The sequence below is a fragment of the Cynocephalus volans genome, chromosome 12, assembly GCF_027409185.1.
Source record: "Cynocephalus volans isolate mCynVol1 chromosome 12, mCynVol1.pri, whole genome shotgun sequence".
In the NCBI taxonomy this organism is placed as follows: Eukaryota; Metazoa; Chordata; class Mammalia; order Dermoptera; family Cynocephalidae; genus Cynocephalus; species Cynocephalus volans.
Window position 1 is genome coordinate 86648157 of NC_084471.1, and position 21773 is coordinate 86669929.

At 37.8% G+C, this 21773-nt stretch overlaps 1 protein-coding gene and 1 pseudogene across 1 annotated transcript; both read right to left on the reverse strand.

The window, feature by feature from the left end:
• Window positions 1-10262: 10262 nt before the first annotated feature.
• On the reverse strand, window positions 10263-10894 carry LOC134361059 (large ribosomal subunit protein uL6-like; annotated as a pseudogene).
• Window positions 10895-15552: 4658 nt separating this feature from the next.
• Window positions 15553-21527, reverse strand: MED21 (mediator complex subunit 21). Its single transcript, XM_063075702.1, has 4 exons — window positions 21463-21527; window positions 18593-18707; window positions 17901-18001; window positions 15553-17057 (listed from the first exon to the last, which is right to left on the reverse strand). The coding sequence occupies exons 1-4, from the start codon at window positions 21502-21504 to the stop codon at window positions 16881-16883; spliced, it is 435 nt and encodes a 144-aa protein (XP_062931772.1). The 5' UTR covers window positions 21505-21527; the 3' UTR covers window positions 15553-16880.
• Window positions 21528-21773: the final 246 nt, after the last annotated feature.

Sequence of the window (21773 nt, forward strand, 5' to 3'; positions counted from 1 at the left end):
TTCTCTGTACTATAGTGCATTAATATCTGGATTGAGATGTACCACTTTCTGGGTTTTTGTCTCAGAAAAAGGCCTACCCAAGATAAGTAATATTTTGACTAAATGTTGCCACTGAGATGATCTGACATTTAACTAAATATATGGGTTGCTGTGCCATCATATAGACCTACTCGAACTTTTTTATTGGGCACCCCATCAAAACAAATGTTGAGCTAATATCCCTGATATATGCATATTTATTTTTTATAAATTTTATATACTCATGTATAATACTATACTAATATATTTTATACACTAAGTCATACTTCCTAAAAAATAGGAGAAATTTCTATTTCTAAAAAATTATAATTATTGAAAGAATGAGATAGAAATTGAAAACTATTCTTAAATATCTTATTTTATTACCAATAAAATATTTACCTTTAACAAAAAAAAAATTAGTAAGAGAAATGTAATTAAATATGCTTTGATTTTATAAAATTTGGGTTGTTACCATGGGATAAAGTGATATGAAGTTCTTGTTATAAGTTTAATTTATTTCAATATTTGGTGTTAACGGCTCTTAAAGTTAGAAAAGACCCTGCAAAGAATTATGGATTCAAATTGAAGGGTTAGCTTCATTTACTAAATCAGCGTATTAATTTCTCAGTTTATTCACCGATTATAAAAAGATTTTTGTTGAAATTTAAGCAATAAATTTCAGTCCTTCCAGATGTCAATAAATTGTTCTTGCAAACAATCAAATGTTTTTGCATTTTCATATTTTAAACAAATAGGTTCAAAACTTTTTGAAAGATTTCAAAGTAGGTCAGATAAATTTGCTTCAGCAATATATTATTTCTTCAGATAGGAAATTTTTATAGATGACACATGTCATTTCTGGCAACAAAATTCCATAATGATGGAAATATTTCCAAATGTCTGTTGTCAAAATGCCTTTTGTGTTGGAGAAGTTTTTTCAAAATGTAGATACAAATTTTCTCACTTGTTGTGAAGTGTTTCCTTTCCCTTGAAGTGACTGATTAAATGTGTTTGTGTGTCTGTGTTTGTTTTATTTTGTTGCTCATTCTTATTTCTTAACAACCATTTTGAAACAATTTTGTATTGTTATAAAAAAGTTAAATGTACACATATATGATCCAGCCATTCTACTCCTAGATATTTACCCACAAGAAATGAAAGCATGTATCTATACAAGTGTACATAAATGTTCATAACAGCTTTATTTGTATTGGACAAAAATTGGAAACAGCCCAAATGTCCATCAACAGGTGAACTGATAAACTTTGGTATATCCATGCAATAAAATACAACTCAGCAGTAAAAAAGAATGAACTATTGATACATGTTGCAACATGGATGAATCTCAAAATAATTATGCTAAGTGAAAGAAACCATGCAAAGTACATACTACATTCCATTTATACAAAACTCTAGAATATACAAACTGATGTACAGTAAAAGAAAGCAGATTAGTGGTTGCCTGGGGTAGGGAGGCAGGAGCAGGGAGGGGGGAGAGGAAGGGATTTCAAAGGGGCATGAGGATGTTAATACCAAGGTCAAGGGTTCAGATCCTGTACTGGCTAGCTGCCAAAAAAGAAAAGAAAAGAAAAAAAGAAAAATGAAAGGGGCATGAAGAAGCTTTTGGGGTTGATGAATATATTTATTATCTTGATTGTCATGTTGGTTTCACTGGCATATATACATGTCAAAATTCATCAAATTGTACATTTTAGCCATGCTAACAAATTGTACATTTTAAATACGTGCAATTTACTGTATGTCAATTACACCTCAATTTAAAAATGAAATTAAAAAAACACAGTGAGTTACCACTACACACCTACTACACTGGCTAAATTTAAAAGATTTTACTCAGTGTTGGTAAAGGTGTGGAACAACTGGAACTCTCAGTACACTGCTGATGAGAATACAAAACGGTACTACGACTTCGGCAAGTAGTTTGGCAGTTTCGTAAAAAGTTAAATATACATCTACTAAATACCCCAGTCATTCCACTCATACATATTTATTCAAGAAAAATGGAAACATGCCCACAAAAAGATTTGTATCTGAATATGCATAGCAGTTTTATTTATAATAGCCCAAACCTGGAAACAGCTCAAATGTTTATCCACAGGTGAATGAATAAACACATCTGATACATCTATTAAATGGAATACTATTCAACAATAAAAAGGCATGTACTACTGATATACTCAACAACATGTGTAAATCTCAGAATCATTAAACTTAATGAAAGAAGACAGACAGGAAAGAGTATATTCTGTATGATTCCATTTATATAAAATTCTAGAAAATTCAAACTCATCTATAGTGACATAAAGCAGATCAGAAATCAACTAAGAATGGGGATGGAAGGATGGTAAATTAAAAAGGGGCAGGAGGAAACTTTGGGGGTTGATGGAAACATTTGTTATCTTGATTTTGGTAATGGTTTCGTGGTTGTATGTGTATGTCAAAACTTACCAGATTGTACAGTACGTATATCTGCAGTTTACTGACATCAATTATACCTCAAAAAAATTGTAAAAAAAAAGAACTGGTATATGATAGTTGTTTTAAGTGCTACCAATCAATACATGGGAGAAAAAATGAAAGGCTAAGGGATATTAACCACCAAATGAAGGCAAAGTGTGAAAGCCAGAAGGCCCCTTTGGAAGTAGATGCTCATCTCTTCTAGCCTGAAGGCAGAAAAAGCCGAGAATCAGATTCAGCCTTTAATTACAGGAACAGTGAAGCCCCAGAGATATTTGATACTTGACTCAGGCAATTCGGCTTCGCCCAGCTCAGCGCATTGATGGGAAGGGTTATGACCCTAAGACCTGGAATGGGTCCTCTTCGTTAATACACTCAAAGATCTGGAATCCTCAGATTGCTCTGATTGCTCTGGGCTTGCACAAGTGGCCCTCTCCTCTCCATTAAAGTCTAGCTCTACCCACTCCCTCACTGCCGAAAGACGATGGCAAGTCCTGTGCTTTGTAAGACAAATGCCATCTCCCACCAACCCACCTCTGCCCAGGATATACCCCCACTTCATATTCTAGCTACCAGCTAATAAACTAGGGTCAATCACAATATACCACAGCTGGGAGGTGCTGGGCCTGCAACAGAGGACAAGGTGCTCTCGCTAAGGTGCTCTGGCAGGAGCTGAGAAAATCTCTATGAGACTGGAGCATGAGGGTGCAGGATCAAGGAGAATAACGTTGGATAAGGGAGAGTTTATCAATATAGGACCACTCTCCTGTCATATAACATTCAACATCTGTTTTGACAACAGGCTCATAAAAATTCCTAAAAATGCAATAGTCTTGTGAGAGCTGATGAGAACTGATTGATCTCGTGAGAGCCAGCTCTAGCACACCACTGGCCAGGGCTGATGGCAGGACAGGCTGGTACCAAACTAGGCTGCCTGACAGCAAGGGGAATGACAGGCCTCCCAGCTAATAGGGCCAGGTGGCAATGCTTAACTATCAGAACCAAGAGGGGCTCAGTTACTGTAATGAGCAGCAAAGGTCGGGTGGCAAGCAACCCGACCCTCAGAGAGCCGTGGAGATTGCTAAGGGCAGGAGAGATGGGCAGCACAGCTCGATCAGTAGAATCAAAAGACACCGAACATAGATGACTAAAATCCTGAGAGCGGCTGTCCCAATAAAAAGTCACGATCTCTTCCCTGTTTCCAAACTTGAGCTCCTCTTCAGAGGCAGGAACTATTGACTGAAGAACAGTGCAGATGCCCCATGAGAAACACCCTGTAACACTGTGGTAAGTGTTTACAATAATGATCCTCCTAGACCTACCGCAAAGGGACCTATGGCCATTTACTCAGGTAACTGTATTCAAGGGAAAGAGAAACCAAGGCATTTTGAGGCGTGTTGGCTGTAGAGTCCGATTTGACATTAATACCTCAGAATCTGAAGCATTATCATGGCCCTGTGGTTGCCAGATCATAAATGGTGTCTTGGCAAAGATTCCACTCACAGTAGGTGCACTGTTTCCGTGATCCATCCAGTGATCATTTCCCTAGTCACTGAACTTTGCAGTTACAGAGCACCCCACATTGGTTTCTTAAGCCATGGTGTAAGAGCTAGGCAAGAGGAGAGAGCCAAGTGCAAGCCCTGAAACCGTCCCTTCCACCCTGCCTCAGCCAAGATTGTAAATAAAAAACAATATTACATTGGCAATCTTGTAAACACACAAAAAAATTGTAAATATTATAAAAATTTGTAAAAAAGAAAAACTGTAAACATTTATAAATTTGATAAGTAAATATTGTAAATTAAAAACAATATTGCCTGGGACTATGGCAGAGATTAAAGTCACCCTTAAAGACCCCAAAAAGGCAGGCACTATGATCCCCATCACAGCCCTATTTAACTCACTGGTCTGGCCCTATAAAAACCAGACATGTCTTAGAGGATGATACTGAACTACTACACATGTATAAACCCATTTACCCTTCATAACAATCCCATGAGGTCATTACTAATATTATCCCCATGTTACAGTTGTCCTGAGACATAGGTAACTTGCCAGCGTAGGATGGCACAAGAGCCTATATCATTAATCATTTTTTTTAGGTCGCCTTTCCATATAGGACTGTCCTTCTGCCAGCAAGTGGCAGATTTCTGACCTGTGGACTGTCCAACACACACATGCACACGCAGAAGACAATTTACCATCCAGAGAAAGTGCTCACACGACTTCCTTCGTGGTTGGTGCTAGTGCTTGACCTCTCTGTGGTGGGCCTAAAATCTCATACCATGAAGTCGGGTCCATATTGTTTTGTTTTGTTTTCAGATGAAAATAAACAATATTTGGTCATAATATTCAAGTCACTGGCTCCAGGAAGACACTAGTTCAAACTGGTATCATAACACTAGCTCTGGGTGGATTCCAGGGGAATCTTGTGGCTAGTGCTACCAAGCTAGCTAATCCCCAGGGGTCCCTCTGGGTCACAAAACATCCTGTTCAACCACTTTCTCATAAAAACAAAGTTCAGGGTCAAACTGCCCTCTTGTGGTGAAAGGTTACTATCTCTTTGGTCCTCTTAGATATTTATTTGCCCTTCACCTATAAGTTTTTAATCCATCTAGCAGTGATTTTTATACTTTTTTTATAACAGCTTTATTGAGATATTATTCACATATCATAAAATGTATCCTTTTAAAATATATAATTCAGGGATGGCTGGTTAGCTTAGTTGGTTGGAGCGTGGTGCTGATAACACCAAGGTCTGGGGTCCCATCTCTGTATCAGCCAGACACTGGGGGGAAAAAAATTCAGTGATTCTTAGTATATTCACAGAGTTGTGCAACCACCACCATTGCCTAATTCCAGGACATTTTCATCACCCCCCCACCAATTCCATATTCATTGACTTTAATGTACGACATATGTACATGACTAGTTGTTCCAGCACCATTTCTATTCTTTCCCCAGCGACTAGCAACATTATTCAGCACAAATCAAATTTTTATATCTATGTGGATGTATTTTTGATCGCTCTATTGTGTTTCATTGGTCTAATGGTCTATCCCTGCACAAATTATTAAAGCAGCCTCTGTTATTCTGTTATCTTCTTTATGAGTATTTGGATTACTACTGGCCCTTTGTCTTTCATATAAATTTTGGAAATAACTTGTCAAGGTCCACAGAAATCCCAGTTGGAATCTTACTTAAAATTATGTTAAGACTATGGGCCAGTTGAGGAAAATTGACTATTAGTAATATTGACTCTCTGTTCCATAAAGATGGTATTATTCTCCATTTACTTAGGTTTTAAGAATGTTTTAAATAAAAATTTGTTTTTTCTTAATTTTTTGTTACACTTATCTCTAGATGTCTTACATTTTTGTTGTAGTTTTTGTATTCCTTGAATCCTTATTTTTTAATGCTACCGAAAATATTCTTTAAAAAAATTTTTTTCCTACCATTTGTTGTTAGTATGTTGCATATTGTTTTCATGACCAACAATCTTCCCAAAATCTATCCATGGAATCTTCTTGATTTTCTCTCTAGGTAATTATATCCTTATTAAATAATAAGAGTTTAGTTTCCTTTTTTATCTAATAATTTTTATTTCTTTTTTTGCATAAATGTGTTGGTGAGGATCTCCAGCACAAAAATGAGAAGACGTGGTCTTAGCAGGCACCCCCGTCTCATTCCCAAGCTTAGAGAGAATTCATTTGACCTTTCAGTATGTTTGCTACAGTTTTGTAAATACCCTTTATACTTTAAAAATTCTTCTCTGTTTCTCCTTTGCCAAGAGTTTTTTCATAAATGGATGTTGAATTTTATCAAATGCTTTCCCCGCATCAAGACAAATGATCATGGGCTGGCTGGTTAGCTCACTTGGGAGAGCATGGCACTGATAACACCAAGGTCAAGGGTTTGGATTCCCTCACATGGTCAGCCACCAAAAAAAAAAAAAAAAAATAGATGATCATGTTGATTCTTATTTGAATCTGTTTGTGTGGTAAATTTCTTTACCATGTTTTGTCAAATCAAAGATTCCATCAATTGTAAAACACAATAAGGAAGGAAAAAAATAGCTCTCATTGAATATTCCAACATAAGATATGTTTCAGAAAAGAAAATGGAAATCTTAGGATTGATAAAAATAAAGTAATTTACTTTCTAAAGCTAAAACTGCCATGCATTCCTGAGATTGAATACAGATTTATTGTGATGTATCCAACTATGTTAATACCCTTAGCTCTAAATTTGGTAATATTCTTCCATGTTCATCAATGACATTGATTGTTACTTTTATTTTTGCACTTCACTGTCAGATTGTAGCAATGAGCTCTATTCATATTCTATGTAAAATTGAAATTCAAAGAAAAACTGAATGTTTAGAAAAACACATCAATAAAACCTCTAGACTTGGTGCTTTATTTGTGAAGAGTTTTGACTATTGATCAAATTTGTTTAAAGATTAAAGGACCATGATTTATATATCTTCTTGAGCCTGTTTGCTAAGTTATTTTTTTCTAGGAATATGTCTCTTCATCAAAAATTTCAAATTTATTGGCATAAAGTTACTCAAATTTTCTCAATATTTTAAAATCAATACTTGGCTATGACTTTTTCTTTGATTACTCATATTGTTTATTTATGCTATCTCTTTTTTCTTTGAGCAAAATTGCCTAAGGTATCAATTTTATTACTCTTTTTGAATCTCAACTTTGAGCTTTGTTTATTCTATGGTATGCTTGTTTTCTTCGTTCCTTCCTTCTTTCTTTCTCTTTCATTTGGAAGGTTAGCTTATTAGTTATCTGCTTTTTTTTCCCTAAAACAAGCAAGGAAGGTAATACTTGCATTTTCTCCTATTCTGTGTCTTAGCTGAACGCAAGTTTCTATACATAGTTTGTTTTCACGAGGTTCTGATTTATGTTCTAATCTCTATTATGATTTCTGCTTTGATTCCTGAGTGGTGTCTCTTAGTGTTGGGTTTTTACTATTCATCTTTATTCATTTTTTTCTGAATGTGCACGAGGTCATCTGAATCACAGATTTCTTATTACCTCACAGACACTAACTGCCTCTTCCCCTTTTACCCAGACTTACCTCTAGGACTAGGCAATGAGAGTCCATGATTTTTTCCTATACAAGTGAGTGGTGTCAAGTAAAAAAAAAACAAAAACAAAAATTAGACTCAGGTACAGAAAGACTTTATTTGCAAAGACTATTACAATAGTGCTGTGGTCTGAATTTTTGTGTCCACCCAGAATTCACGTGTTGAAGTCCTACTCCCCAAGTGTCTGACGGTGGAGCAAAGGCAAAATGCCCACTGAACAGAGATGGTATCTTGAGACTGAAAAATGAAACAGGCACCTCCATGAAGTAAGACAAAGAATTCTAATTGAGAGGGTAGTTTACTTGCAGCATAATGGATTGGGCTGGTGACAACCCGGGAGGGTGAGCAACATTTCTCCGTGCCACCTCTGGTTGAGTGCAAGTTAGTATAGGCAGTTCATACAAAGCAGTGGAAAAAGCCAAGTAGCAATTATTAAGAAAACAAATTAATGTCACTACTTATGACAATGACCATTGTCTTTGGTGGTCTTATAACGCAAGAAGCCAGACTGGCTGTTATCACAACAGTACTTAATCATTAGGTCCCTTCTCTATAGTCAGCAAGCCATTTCTACCTACTGCTCTCACTACCTTACCCCTAACTACTGTATGACTTCTGTGGCAGGGTTCACAAGAAGGACATAGCAAGTGGTAAGAGCTTTCAAGATGGAGTAAGTTATATTCACAGTCTGACACCAAGGTGGTGGTCTTAGGATGAGGGTCCTTTGAGAGGTGATTAGGTCATGGAAATAAAGCCCTCAGGAATGGGATTAATACCATTATAAAAAAGGCCCAAGAGAGAACCCCTCACCTCTTCCCCACATGAGGACTCAGTGACAAGACACCATTTATGAACCAGAAAATGGGCCCTCACCAGACACCAAATCTGCTGGGGATTTGGTTTTTGATTTTCCAGTCTCCAAAAGTGCGAGAAATACATTCCTGTTGTTTAAAAGGTACCCAATTTATGGTATTTTGTTATAGCAGCCAAATGGACTAAGACAAATAGGGAGAGAGGGACTATTACAATAGAGTCAGGGAAACTGCTGCAACAGGGAGAATGCTCTGACCATAAGACGTGCAGGCATCTCAAAGATCAGACAGAAAAGGGCTTCTCTTTTATAGGGAGGAGTAAACAAGTCTAGAAAAAATTGGTGTGGGGAGCGAGATGAACAGGTGACATGATGGGACAGTTGATCAGGGAGTGTCTTTCTTTGTGGCCAATTAATCTTCATGAGGGGTCGTTAAGGAGGGACTATTTCACATTCCAATACCTGCTCTGGCTGAGGGTGGATGGAAGTTCAGGGACCTATAGAGAAGGAAGAAGCATAAAGCTGGGTCAAGTCAAGTTAGAGAGCATTTTGTTCAGATTAGTATAGGGGGACAAAACACTCAACTAATTATTTATGAGCCAAAGAATGGGACTGGAAGGGTCTGGATCTGGCTTTGTCATAGGTAAACAAAGGGGTTATCCACAGGTCTGGTGGTTCTTTGCAGTAAGCCATTTCCTGGAATGCAATAGGATAGAAGGATTTCTTAACTGTTACTGTTTTCCGGGAGCACAGGGTTCCAGCAAAGGTTAACATTGTGGTTGGTGGTCAGGCACCCCATGAGCAGGAGACAGGGAGACAAGTTGGGGAGCATTTTACACATCACGGTACTACCTTTCCACATTTCTTATGTGCTGAATGGGACTATCCTCTGTGGCAATTGTGTGCAGGAGAATGCAAGTGTACAGGATGCTGATTCCAGTAATACATTTGAAGTAGAAGCCGTGATCACAGTGCATCAGACCCACCTAAAAAGCCCTAGCCACAAAGTTCCCTCGCTGGTAACCTTGCCCAGACCCCAAGTTGAATTTGGGGGCCCCTTCTCCCCACTGGACCAGTTGTGATAGAAACTTGAGCATCTGCATACAACAAGGCCATGAGGGTTTCATTCCCTTTTTCCTGAGGTTTCCAGAAAATCCCAACAGGGTATAGAGCCTGTGATCCTTCAGGACTAGAAAGGCCGTGGCCTCAATCTAAGGAATTTTCTCCTTAAAATGACTTAATATGGATAAACGGGGAGGGAGGGATCAGGGGGCACAAGGCATGGACATCCACTGTTTTCAGTCCTCCCAGGCAGGATGATCATCATTGCCAACACATCTATTTTGGCGTTGAGAACCGCCTAATCCACTAGCCATATCCACCCTGTTTTCCAATGGGGCCAAAGGGGGTGAGCCCCTTGGTTGACTGAGACTTAACTGACACCACAGCAACCTTTTTAAAATTTTTTTACAGGACCCACTTTTACATATGGCATTTGCTGACCGATTGTCAGGTGACATACGTTAGCCTTTCATTCAGTTTTAGCAATAGGACCAAGGGAGCTGTCCAGGGATATGGAGCTGAGTTACTCTTTTCTCTCTTTTCCTAACTCATTTAAAAGTTTATTATAAATAACTACTTTACGGCATTTATTGATATAAAAGATTATTCTTTAGTTTATTAATGTATCAGCCATTCTTGGCTAATGTATTTACCATTCTTGTTTTCTTGATATGAATGCTACTTGGTCATAATATATTATTCTTTTAATAAAACTCATGGTTTGATATGGTAACACTTGTTTTTCTTTCTTTTTTTCTGCATGAATAGGTCTTTTATTCTATCATTAAAATTCACAAGCATGTCTTGGGAATCATCCTGTTGCTTGTTTCTGTAGCTGGACAACTCATAGCTCTTATTCGTCAGCCTGCTGAACTGTTCCTTTTTCAGAGACATACATACCATCCCCAAATTTTCTGATATCCTTGTTTTTAACTGTTGTGGCTTGCTGGATCAAAGCAGCTGAATTTGAAACAAGTTCAATGTCATTTCCTTCAAGGATTAACTCATCTTTCTGGGCTTGAGAGAGTAAACAAGCAATACCTGGCCTCATTCAACCCCTGCAGATGTGTTTTTCACCAAAGAAATTTCGGGTTTCAACAAGAGACCCATCCTCTTGAATAATGATATTGACGGAGAAGTGAGCACACACAGACCTCATCTTGTAAGGGAAGCCCAACATAACACCCTTGATCACGTTCTGTACATGACTACTGATAGTGCGAACAGTAGCCAGTGCCTTTCTATTTCCCCACCATTTGTCAACCCAGAGCCTCTTCTTTTTCTTTCTAAGGAGACTGATGTGATTGAAGTCCTTCCATAGGGTTCCTCTGAGGCCCTTCACCATAACTGTGCATCCTTCAGAAAATGTCAACATTTTCTGGAATGTGGACAGTCTGATCACTGAGAGTGGACTTCATGCTCACAGTAGGTGCGACAAAGAGCTGATATGGTAATACTTTCTTTATACTTTTTAATCTATATTCATAAGTGAGATTGATGTATTACATTTTTTGTGCAATAGTCACAATACTGAATGAATGAAGAAGCTATCTTTTTCTATCCTCTTAAGTAGTTCTTAAAAATAGGAATTAATCTGTGCTTTGGTGGTAAGCTAGACCCCACCAGTAAAACTATGTGCTATTTAGTGGATCTTTGTTAACTCTGAGTTTTTTCTATCATTTAATTATTTCAGCAAATATTTGACTGTCTATTATGTGTCAAGCCCTGTTTTAGGTGCTGTTAGTACAGCAGAGAAAAGAAAAAGATAAAAAATCCTCTCCATACTCTTGCAGTGCAGAAAGACAGACAATAAGCACATAGAGATTATCATGTGATAATAAAATAAACGAATGAAAAGAAGGGAAACGGATATGGAGGGTAGGATCAGGAGGTTGTATTCTTAAGTAATGGTCTCTATGAAGTTAAATTTGCATAAGATCTCAAGGAGGTGAGGAAATGGGTCATAGAGTGATTTGGGAGAGCATCCAATGGGAGAGAATATCCAGGGCAAAGGCCTTGAGTGTGTCTGGTCTGATAACTGCAGGTGGAGATTAGCCAACTAAGGGGGAAACAGGAGATGAGAGCAGCAAGGTAACAAGGTGCTAGGACATCATAGGCCATTTTAAGAACCTCGGCTGTTATTCTGAAGGAAATGAATAGCTGTTTGAGTTTTAAGCAGAGGATCATTCAACTACGCTGTTAAGAGTCCTATCTAAAGCTTTTGTCCTGTGATCTCTCTACTGAGACTTGGTCATTGATCAACATGAGTTGAACATCAAGGCCTTTGAAGTTCAAAGCAGACTAAACTGGAATAAAAATTGGTGTGAGAAACCCTGATAACTTTGTAAATCTAGTACCCACGCTGATATACATATAGTTTTAGGCACTGTAATTGTATATTTAATGTTACCAAGGCCCTTCCCTGAATACTTCCAGGTTAGAGTTGGGCCAGTGACAGGAACTCATATGACATACGAAGCAGAGGCTAGTGCTCTCAGAATGCCAAGATCTTCACACCTTGAAGGACGTGACACAAAGGTGAACAGTGGGCCTCAGCTCGTGCTCCCTTCCCCTCTCTTCTAGTTTATATCAACAACTCCAGGCCCTAGCAACCATCTGGCACTTGACTTCAGGACTGATGAAGAGCTAGTGGTTTCCACATACACAGTTTTCAAAGGTCTCCTCATGAGCTTCCTGTTCACGTTCGTGCTTTGGTGGCCACACACGCATAGATTCTCAGAGCTTCTCATAAGTTCCGACTTGTCCCTCCATGCCATTGCTTTTAGGGAAATGTGGTTAGTGTTTTTTTTGTTGTTTTTTTTTGTCTTTTCCGTGACCGGCACTCAGCCAGTGAGTGCACCGGCCATTCCTATATAGGATCCGAACCCACGGCGGGAGCGTCGCTGCACTCCCAGGGCCGCACTCTCCCGAGTGCGCCACGGGCTCGGCCCTAGTGACTGTTTTTTAATGCTCTTTCTCCTTTCAGTCCTTCACTTCCCCTGGTCCTCTCACATTGTGTGTAAGTGCTAATTCCCTGATCAAATCCCTTATTCCTGTAATATTTGTAGGAGTGCTTTGTTTCATGGCTACATTCCATTGAGCTTAACTTACTGATAGTTTTGGTATCAGAAGAGTACCAGGCACACAGAATGTTAAGGATGGAAATCTGGAATTTGTTCTCCCACCTGACTAGATTAAAAGGCATGAATGTCCCCATTGCTGGGGTAATTGATAGTCAATGGTAAAAGTTACTTCTCACTTGTAGTCACTTATTTGTTAACTAATATCTAGACACAAGATTGATTTACCTTAAATGAAAGTGAGATGCCAGAACATCCTTGCAATAGACAGAATGGTATCCAGATAATGGTATCAAGGAGATAGAAATGCTGAGGTGAATTTATTATATATGACTTACATACACCTTATATCCTCTGAAAGGATCCAGAGAGCACTCTCTTCAACAGAAAATTTTGAAAAATCATTGGTGAGGGGAGTAATATTATCCTTGAAAGACTCTAGTGGCTGTTGTCATAGTCAGAAATGGTAGTAAAAGAAGTTTCCTTTGAAATTGACTCCTTAAATTCAAGAGAGATGATGGGAGCTAGGGCGGCAAGAGACAAATGGAAGGATTTAACCTCCAGAAACAAAGAGAATTTGGTTACCATAACTAGCAGCAGGGTCAGAGCAGTAACCAAAATGGTTTTACCTACAGAAATCTTTAGGGTTGGTTAATTGATCGTGGTGCCCCTAGAATTGAAATAGAGAAGCAGGATATTAAACACTCACTTGATTTATATAAGGAAAACCAAAAAACAAACCAAACTGTAGGTCTAGTGAACAAAGGTCTGTCTTTAATCCCAAGAGTCATAGATTCTCACCCAATATCTAGATTTAACTCAGCTTAGATTATTGACATTTAATGTAATTATTGATATGTTAGGATAAGATTTAGGATTGCAAATTTGTTTGGTTTATTCCCTCTGTCTCTCATTTGTCTGTGTTCCCTTTCTTGCCTTCCTGTGATTAACCTGAAACTGTTTTAGTATTCCATCTTCATTTATTGATGCTTTTGAAAATATCTGTTTAGTTGTTTTAGTTGTTGCTTTCAGGATAATACAAATAGTTATCTTCTTACAGTCTACTAGTATCAATACTTCACCATTTAGAGTGGAATATAATAACTTTACCATTAAAGTTCCTTTATCCTCCTGCCTTTATGACTTAGGTGATTTGAATGTTACCTCTGTATACACTGAGAATCATATAAAACAATACTAAAATATTTTTCAACCACCAAATGTAATTTTTAAAACCTCAAGAGAGGAAGTCTATTGTACTGATCCTTTCCATTATGCTTTGTTTTCTGGGGGGGGTGGTCGGGGCGGCTGGCCAGTATGGGGATCTGAACTGGCACTCTAACCAACTAAGCTAACCAGCCAGCCCATTGGGTTTGCTTTATTCCTGTTATTCCAAGTTTCCTTCCGGTTACGTTTCTCTATTTTGAAAGGCTTCCTTTAAACAATTGAGGTCTGCTGATGGTAAATTTTTAGTTTTCCTTCATTTCTTGAAAAGTGTCTTGATTTCCCTTCATTTCTGAAGGATATTTTCTCTGGATAAGATTCTGGGTTGACAGTTATTTTCCTTTACCACTTAAATGTGCCACTTTCTTCTGACCTCTATGGTTTCTGGTGAGAAATCTGCTGTCCTTTTAATCATTGTTCCCCTAAAGGCAATGTGTTATTTTTCTAGACTGCTTTGAATATTTTTTCTTTACTTTTCAGAAATTTGATTATGTATTGGTGTAGATTTTTTCAGGATTTTTTTGATGGAGGTTTGTTGAGCTTCTTAAATGTGTATGTCTTTCACCCAGTTTATTCAAATGTATTTTTAGTCCTGCACTTTCTCCTCTCCACACAAGAATAGTTGATATTCTTATTGTCCCATGGTCCCTGAGGCTTTGTTCATTTTTCCCATTTTCTATTTTCCAGATTGGATAATTTCTATTGATCTATTTTCCAGTTCATTGACTCTTTCCCCTTAATCTACATTCTATTGTGTCTACCCAGTGAGTTTGTTATTGTACACTTCAATTCTAAAATTTCTATTTGGTTCTTCTATATATCTTCTATTTCTTTGCTGAGACATTCTCTTTCCATTCAAGTGTTCACTGTTACCTTGTAGAATTTTTATAATAGCTATTTGGAAGCCTTTTTCAGATAATCCCAACATCTGTGTCTTTTTGGTGTTGGCTGATTGTCTTTTTCTATGCAAACTGAGATTTTCCCACTCATCTGTATGTCAAGCAATTCTGAATCGTATCCTTGACATTTTGAATATGTGAATTTCTGGGTCTTATTTAATAGTACGTAGAATTTTTACTTTTGTTTTAGCAGGTGATTGACCCAGCTAGATTCAGGCCACAGTTGCAACTGGCATAGTGTAGGTTGTTTCCATTGTCAATTCGGTTTTCAAAACCTCTACAGTGCTACTGGGATGTGTGACCAGTACAGGACTACCAGTGACTAATATGGGACTCAGCTGGCAGTCTCTCCTTTGTTCATCTCTCAGTCTGTGTCTGCTATTTAGAGTCAGAGCCACACATGTATAGCTTGAGCGTGAGCAGTTACTCATAAACAAATTTAAAGGGTGGGGAGGGGCGCTTTCCCAAGTTCTTCCCTCTCCACAATCTCCTAGTACTTTCTGGTTTTCTGGGGCTCGCCCTTACATTCCTCCAGCTGAAAAGGTAGGGCTGTAGAGGTTATGCTGCACGTTATCTAATGACTATGGCTGCATCCACACCAAGCAGTGGGAGAACAGAGTGAAAAAAAGCAATAGCAGTTTGTTTTAATTTCTTGGTCCCAGAGCTCCACCAATTAAAGGGAAAGCTTCCCCTCCCTCAGTTTTGTGTTTCTTAATGTTAAACCTTCCTTTAATTTAGATGAAAATGACTTTTTCTTCTCATTAGTACCTTCGTGACTTCTTTACAACACTTATATACTTTGAAAAATTGTTTTCTGATCAAATATGCTCTCCCCCAATAACTATAATAGCAGGTACAGATTTATGACAAATGTTTGTGATAGCAAAGTGTTTTTATTAGACTTCAATGACAATACACATAAAAAAATTAAAAGTTCAAAAATATCTATAACTAGCCAATAAATTGCTGCAACTGTGGCAGCTAATGCTGGTGCTCCTGAACTCTGAAACAAAACATTTTTTCAAGAATTGAGGAAATGCTTGATTATGATGGAAATACCAGGCAAAATGTTCTATTGTTCTTGAGCTTTCTCCAGAAACTTAAACTGTGAATAGCAACAGACTGCAGCAAATGTAGCTCAGGATATTCTGAAAAATGCAGCCTGAGGTAATAGAATCAGTTACAATGTAAAACACATTTCAACTCCAGTTTTCCAGTGGAGATAATCAGTGGATATAAGGAGATCCAAGAGTTACATGAGTAACTATAGCTGATAATGCTGACACAATTGTTAGCAATAACAAACTGAGGTAAAATGGAGAAAACAGTATAAAAATAACTAATGTAGCAGAAGCGTGTTCTGGTCTGATTAGAGCACAGTGATAAAAGTTGAGAGGTTAATAAGATCAGAAGACAGCACATTCTAATAAAGAAAATGAGAAAGAATCGATTCAGGAAACATACTTCACTGTAATGACAAGGAAATTAAGAAGGATTTTAACAAGCAGGTAAAAAGATATGGGAAAAAATCGTTCAGAATGAAGAAAAAAATTTTCCAACAGCACAGAAATTTCAAAACGAGGATTTCTTTGTAAAAACAAATGTGGAGATGAACTAGAAAGGGTATGAGGTTCTGAAAGAGGAAAAGGTTTACATAAAAGTGACCTACTCTCACCTAGCCACACTCTTTCTTATGCGTTTTTTAAAAGCAACAGTTTCAGAAACTTGCCTGTTCAAAGCTCCAAATTTATACAATGCCACCTCTGAAGAGGAAGGAGGACACCAACCTAATTTGAAATGTCCCAAATCTCTGAACTTACCACTTCTCCTCTGGCTCAAGGGATGTTTTGATTTATAAAAGGATTGCAAAAATATGACAAAAATAAAGACAGAAATTATGTCACAATACAATTTTACAGTATATCTCTCTGTTTATATTATGATCATTAATGATTATAGATCAGATACTGAAATTTATTCAGATAAAAAATGATACAATGATAGTTTAAAGGTGGTTAAATCACAATTTTAAAAGCTTATTTATCAAGAGTGAAAATAGAAGACTATTAAAAATAGCTAAAAAGGTAACACATCATAGTATTAATGTTTCTGTAACTGTTGGTAAGGCTTATATCTAAATTTGATGCAGAATGGCTTTGAAACAGTTCTTTTCTCAGCCACACGGTATTTATTCACTGGTGCTATGAGTCTGGAAGAGACTGGCTATGGGTACCACTTCTTGTCTTCAGCTGTGACTGTGCAATGTCAGCAAGTGCACTTTGGATCTTTTCCAGAAGCATGTCCCCTCGATAAACAACATCCTCCAGACACGTAGCAGCTTCATGGTTTTCTTCCTCTAGCTTATATAAGCTAGCAGCCTTTATAAAACACAAATTTAAAACCTTTTGAGTTGAGAAGAAAAGAAACTACAACAGAGATATTTATTTTGAAATACTGTGATACATTTTTCAGAAGCAGAAATTCTAAAAAGCAGAAAACTTTTATGAATTTTCCCTGTATAAATTATTAAAAAGAAGGAATTTTCAATTAGCAATTCCTAAGTATCTATATGTTACTCTACACTGCTGTTGGACACTGTTATTCTATTCCACATCCAGAATGCCACCCTCCTCTCAGTCTTTGCTAGGAAATGAGACAAACTGAGGAAAATAAGAGATGTCTTTATAACTTGAAATTGGACAACTATTCGGCAAAATCTTTAATAGATTATATGAGCTCACAATTAATAAAACTTCCATCTTCAAACTTAGAGAAACTTTGAATATTATACCAAAAGATGCTATGGTTTGAATGTCTGTGTCTCCTTCAAAATTCACAGGTTAAAACCCAATCCCTAACGTGATAGTATTAAGAGATGGGGCCTTTAAGAGGTAATTAAGTCACAAGGGTGGAGACTTCACAGATCGGATTAAGGCCCTTATAAAAGGTCTTGAGGTTGAAGGGGGAGCACTTGCTCTCTTGCTCTTCTACAGTGTGAGGACATAGCAAGAAGGACCTCAATAGATGCCAACACCTTGAACTAGGATTTCCCAGCCTCCAGAACTGTGAGAAAATAAATTTCTGTTCTTTATAAATTACTCAGTCTCAGCTATTTTGCTAACTAGCAACACAATGAACAAAGACAAAAGGTATTAAATCCACCTCCTTTAATTAAAAATTCTCTATTACTAATAAAATTCTCAAGGAAAAGAGATTTTTACCTGTAAAGCAGCTGTAGATTCTTCACTGGGTAAAGAATCTATCAAAACATCAATGTCTTTTGCTGTTCGTGCTATCAGTGCTGCAAAAAGCTGGGCATACTCTAAAGAAAGATATTACTAAATTAGGATATTAGAGAACTTCAAGTTTTCAGAAACAGATATTAAATTTTAAGTTAATGAAAACAGAAAAGTTCACATAACTTTTTATGCATTAATATTCTAATCTAATCTAGTCCTAACCTAATCTAAGTCTTATCTAATGATTCTAAAGATTGAAGTACAATTTTAACACACCAATCCCATTACAAATTTAGCTAGAAATGGAAATTAAGCATAATGTATGTCATTTCCATTATTTGGACAGTATGGTGGTCACTTGAATAAAGGAATTTGTAAATGGGATGCCTACTTTATTAAGGTCCCTCAAGTAAAATTAAGCTAAATTCATACAAGTTCTCCTCTAAAGGAGTAACAATCTTATTTGACATAAATAGAATTATAAGATGTTATGTGAATTGACTGTATAAACTCATCTCTTTCATAACAAAACTTGTAGTAATATCCTCAAAAAACAATTTTAATAATTTTAACATTTTTAGAACGCCATAAATAAGTCAAATTTCTCAAAAATAATTTTAAAGGATTACAAAAAATGTGAGAGAAACTAAGAGAAACCAAGAAAACCTACTTACCTTCTGTAGGATTAGCTGGCTGGTCTTTGTTAATTGCTGTCTGAATATTATTAAAAGAGGCAGGAGGACCACATTGCTGCAACACACCAATGGCATTGCAAAACTGATCTGCAAGCTTGGGCCAAAGAAAACATGTCAAGGATAGAAAAGATTTTTCAGTTTTAAGAATTTTATTGGTAATGGCAATAAGTTTCTGTAACAATGATCTCTGAGTAAGGGCATAAAACAGAAAGGAGTAATTCTTAATAAATCAGTATGGCCCCAGATTTAATAAAAAATGTGTTACCCATGTACAAAGTATATAATTCCTTTTCTGAGAGTGGAGTAGTAACAAGTGTAAAGAAATAACAGGAAAAGGACTGCTAGAAAAGTTACTTTAAGTAACCAGAAATATCTTTCTCAAGACAAGTTATAAACTCCTAGAAGTATTCCTTAAGCAGTTTTGAAGATTGAGAATACCAATTTCTTACCATCTCCAAACTAAATACCCCCTTATCATTCCCACAAACTTCTCTCACTAGTCCTGACCTCTTAAACCTCAATTCCTATTTCCAATCAGTGAATAGCCATTTCCACTGAGTTTCTCTGCCCTTATTTCAATGACAGAACTCAAAGTTAACTGTTTCCTCGGTTTAATATCTAATTTGCATTGAATCTCCTAGTCAACCAGTCTAACTTCATATTCTCGATTTCCTTTCATCTTCAAATCCCGCCAATATTACTATTCTTTCTCTTTTCCTTCTGTCATAATAGTTCAACCAATTATCTCACACCAGAATTATTACAATAGTCTCCTCATTGTTTTCTAGTTCACTATTTTACCCTGTTCAAAAAAATTTGAGCTTACTCCACCATGGTCTTCTAGATAAATCTACAACTCAGGCTATTTCAAAGCTTTCAATAATCTAAGTAAACTCTAGTTATTCATTTCCAACTATTCTCTCATATTTACCTGACTAGTCTAGTCATAAGTTCATTTACGACTAAATGGCTTTGCTCATATTTTGCTACTTGAAATGGAGCAGTAAGTGCTCAGAAGCTATACAAAACCCAGATTCTAATCCTGGTTTTATTAATCTGAGTAGCTTTTTTTTTTTTTTTTTTTTTTTTCATTTTAAAATGGAGAACATTCTCATATTCCAGCATTGTCATGAGAAAGAGAAAATACACAGAAAAAATATTCAACACAGTGGCTATCTGTTCTGTCCTTCAAAAGCTTTCAAGATCCATTTATTTTAAAATATTTACTGAAAATCAACTATGTAACATGCATTGTATATAAACATAGAGAGATAGTTAACATGACATAGCTTCTGCACTCAGATTTCAGAGGGTAAAACAAATGTTAATAGTTTTATACAAATTAATTACAATAAGGATAAATGCTAAGAAGATTCCCCCTATTTTAGTTCATATCACTCTATATTCCGATTTACTTCAGCACTTACAGCTGAAAACACTCTTTCATTGTAACTCCCTAACCACATACTGTTTTTGCATTATTTAAATGTCTCTTGAGTATGACATCTATTTAATCTCCTTAAGGAGTATCTCTTTGTAAACATGATAGTGCTTACAAAGACACTCATGCTAGTTAACCTAAAGGCTTCTCTCCAAAATCCAATTATCAGCATGCCTAACCTGGAGATAAGGCCATATTTATTCACTTTGTCCTTACCATCCTCCTAGTTACAAGACATGTATGAATATGCAAAATTTTCCCTAAAATAGCGTTTCTATCTAGCAGTATCATTACAATTTGATTTTGTAAAACTTTAAAGGAGCATCTCCCTAAGGGAGGCTGGCTGGCAGCCCAGACAAGTCACTACAAGGTAGAATTTATCTTGGTGACTTCATCAACATTTATGCAGATCCTCTCAGCCTTCAAAGCTCCTACTTTAGTCACATAGAGTAGATCAGTTTTTCACAAGCGGACTCACACTCGTCAAGTGTACAAGGATTGATGTATTAACAAGAACGCCAAGTTATTAGCTTCCCCTGAGAACAAAACCGGCAAGGGGACCAGGTGCTTCGGTTTTGCAGTCAGCACACTGGTAACAAGTATACGTGTTCCTCGGCTTGCATTTGCTTTCGACTCAGGCATAGTATGGAGGAAAAAGAATAACCTGAAGAAACAAAGTTAGGGGAGCTACTTACAAGACCTGACCTTACACTGCGGGCAGACTTTTGGGGAGGCGTTAAAGGAGAGTTAAATAAATGGAAAGATATACGAAGACCAGAAGATTCACTAAAGATACCAGTTCTCCCCAAACTGATGTATGCGGAGTGGCCAAGAGACGGAGAACGCTCGGCCTGCGGGAAGGAATTAACAGGAAACAAAACTTCTCACCTCCCAGCACTCCCGCCCCGACCCGAACGCGCGGGCGAAGGCACACTCTCGGCTCACACGTAATGACAAAGATCCAATCATCCAGAGCACGCATTCCTCTCGGTGGCTTAAAATTGATACGGAAAAAACAAAACAAAAGCTTTCGCGGCTTCTCCCACCCCGCCCCACCAAAAGAGGAACGCTCTCCTAAGCAGCACTGACAAGAAAATAAAACTGTCCTCGGAGAACATGACAGGACCGTGCTGCCCAAAAGTCCTGGTGGCGTGCGGGAGGAAGGAGGGATCCTCCACGGACCCTCCGGAGAAAGAGGCTGCCCCTCCGCAGCTCGCCGCACCGCCCGCCAGACGGCCTCAAACCGCCGAGTTCGCGGTGGCGTCTGCCGCCGCCCCAGGAGCGCGTTTTGCTGAAGCCCTGCCTCTGACAGCTCCCCACTTCCAAGTTTTGTCTCTTGGGCCCCTTTCTTCCTTTGTTACACCTCAGGAAAGGGAAAGACTGAGGCTAATCGAATGAAATTCCTCACCGAGTTCACTGCGTCCTGCAGCTGGGTGAGCCGGTCGGCCATGTTTCCCCCGCACGCAAAGAGACGCTACAGCAGCCGCTCCCGCGCCAACTGGGGAGCCCTTAATACGCGTCCTGGCCAATCACAGGGCTGCGTTCTTGGAAGGGGTGGGGCCAGGGAGAACCACGCCCCTCGATGAAGGGGTGGGACTTTTCTGAGGCTAGCTTCATTTACACTGGCTAGACGTGGGGAAAGACTGGCGGCACCTCTTCTGGGGGTGCGGGGATCCAGTCGCTTTTGGAGGTTGTTAGGTGTTTAACACTTTACGGAGA

Excerpts from the sequence above, each read along its gene's own strand:
- MED21 (XM_063075702.1), bottom strand. The coding sequence starts at position 21,504 with ATGGCCGACCGGCTCACCCAGCTGCAGGACGCAGTGAACTCG. Across the intron at positions 18,002-18,592 it reads GCCAGCTAATCCTACAGAAG|AGTATGCCCAGCTTTTTGCA; the intron begins GTAAGTAGGTTT and ends ATCTTTCTTTAG. Across the intron at positions 17,058-17,900 it reads AATCTACAGCTGCTTTACAG|GCTGCTAGCTTATATAAGCT; the intron begins GTAAAAATCTCT and ends TGTTTTATAAAG.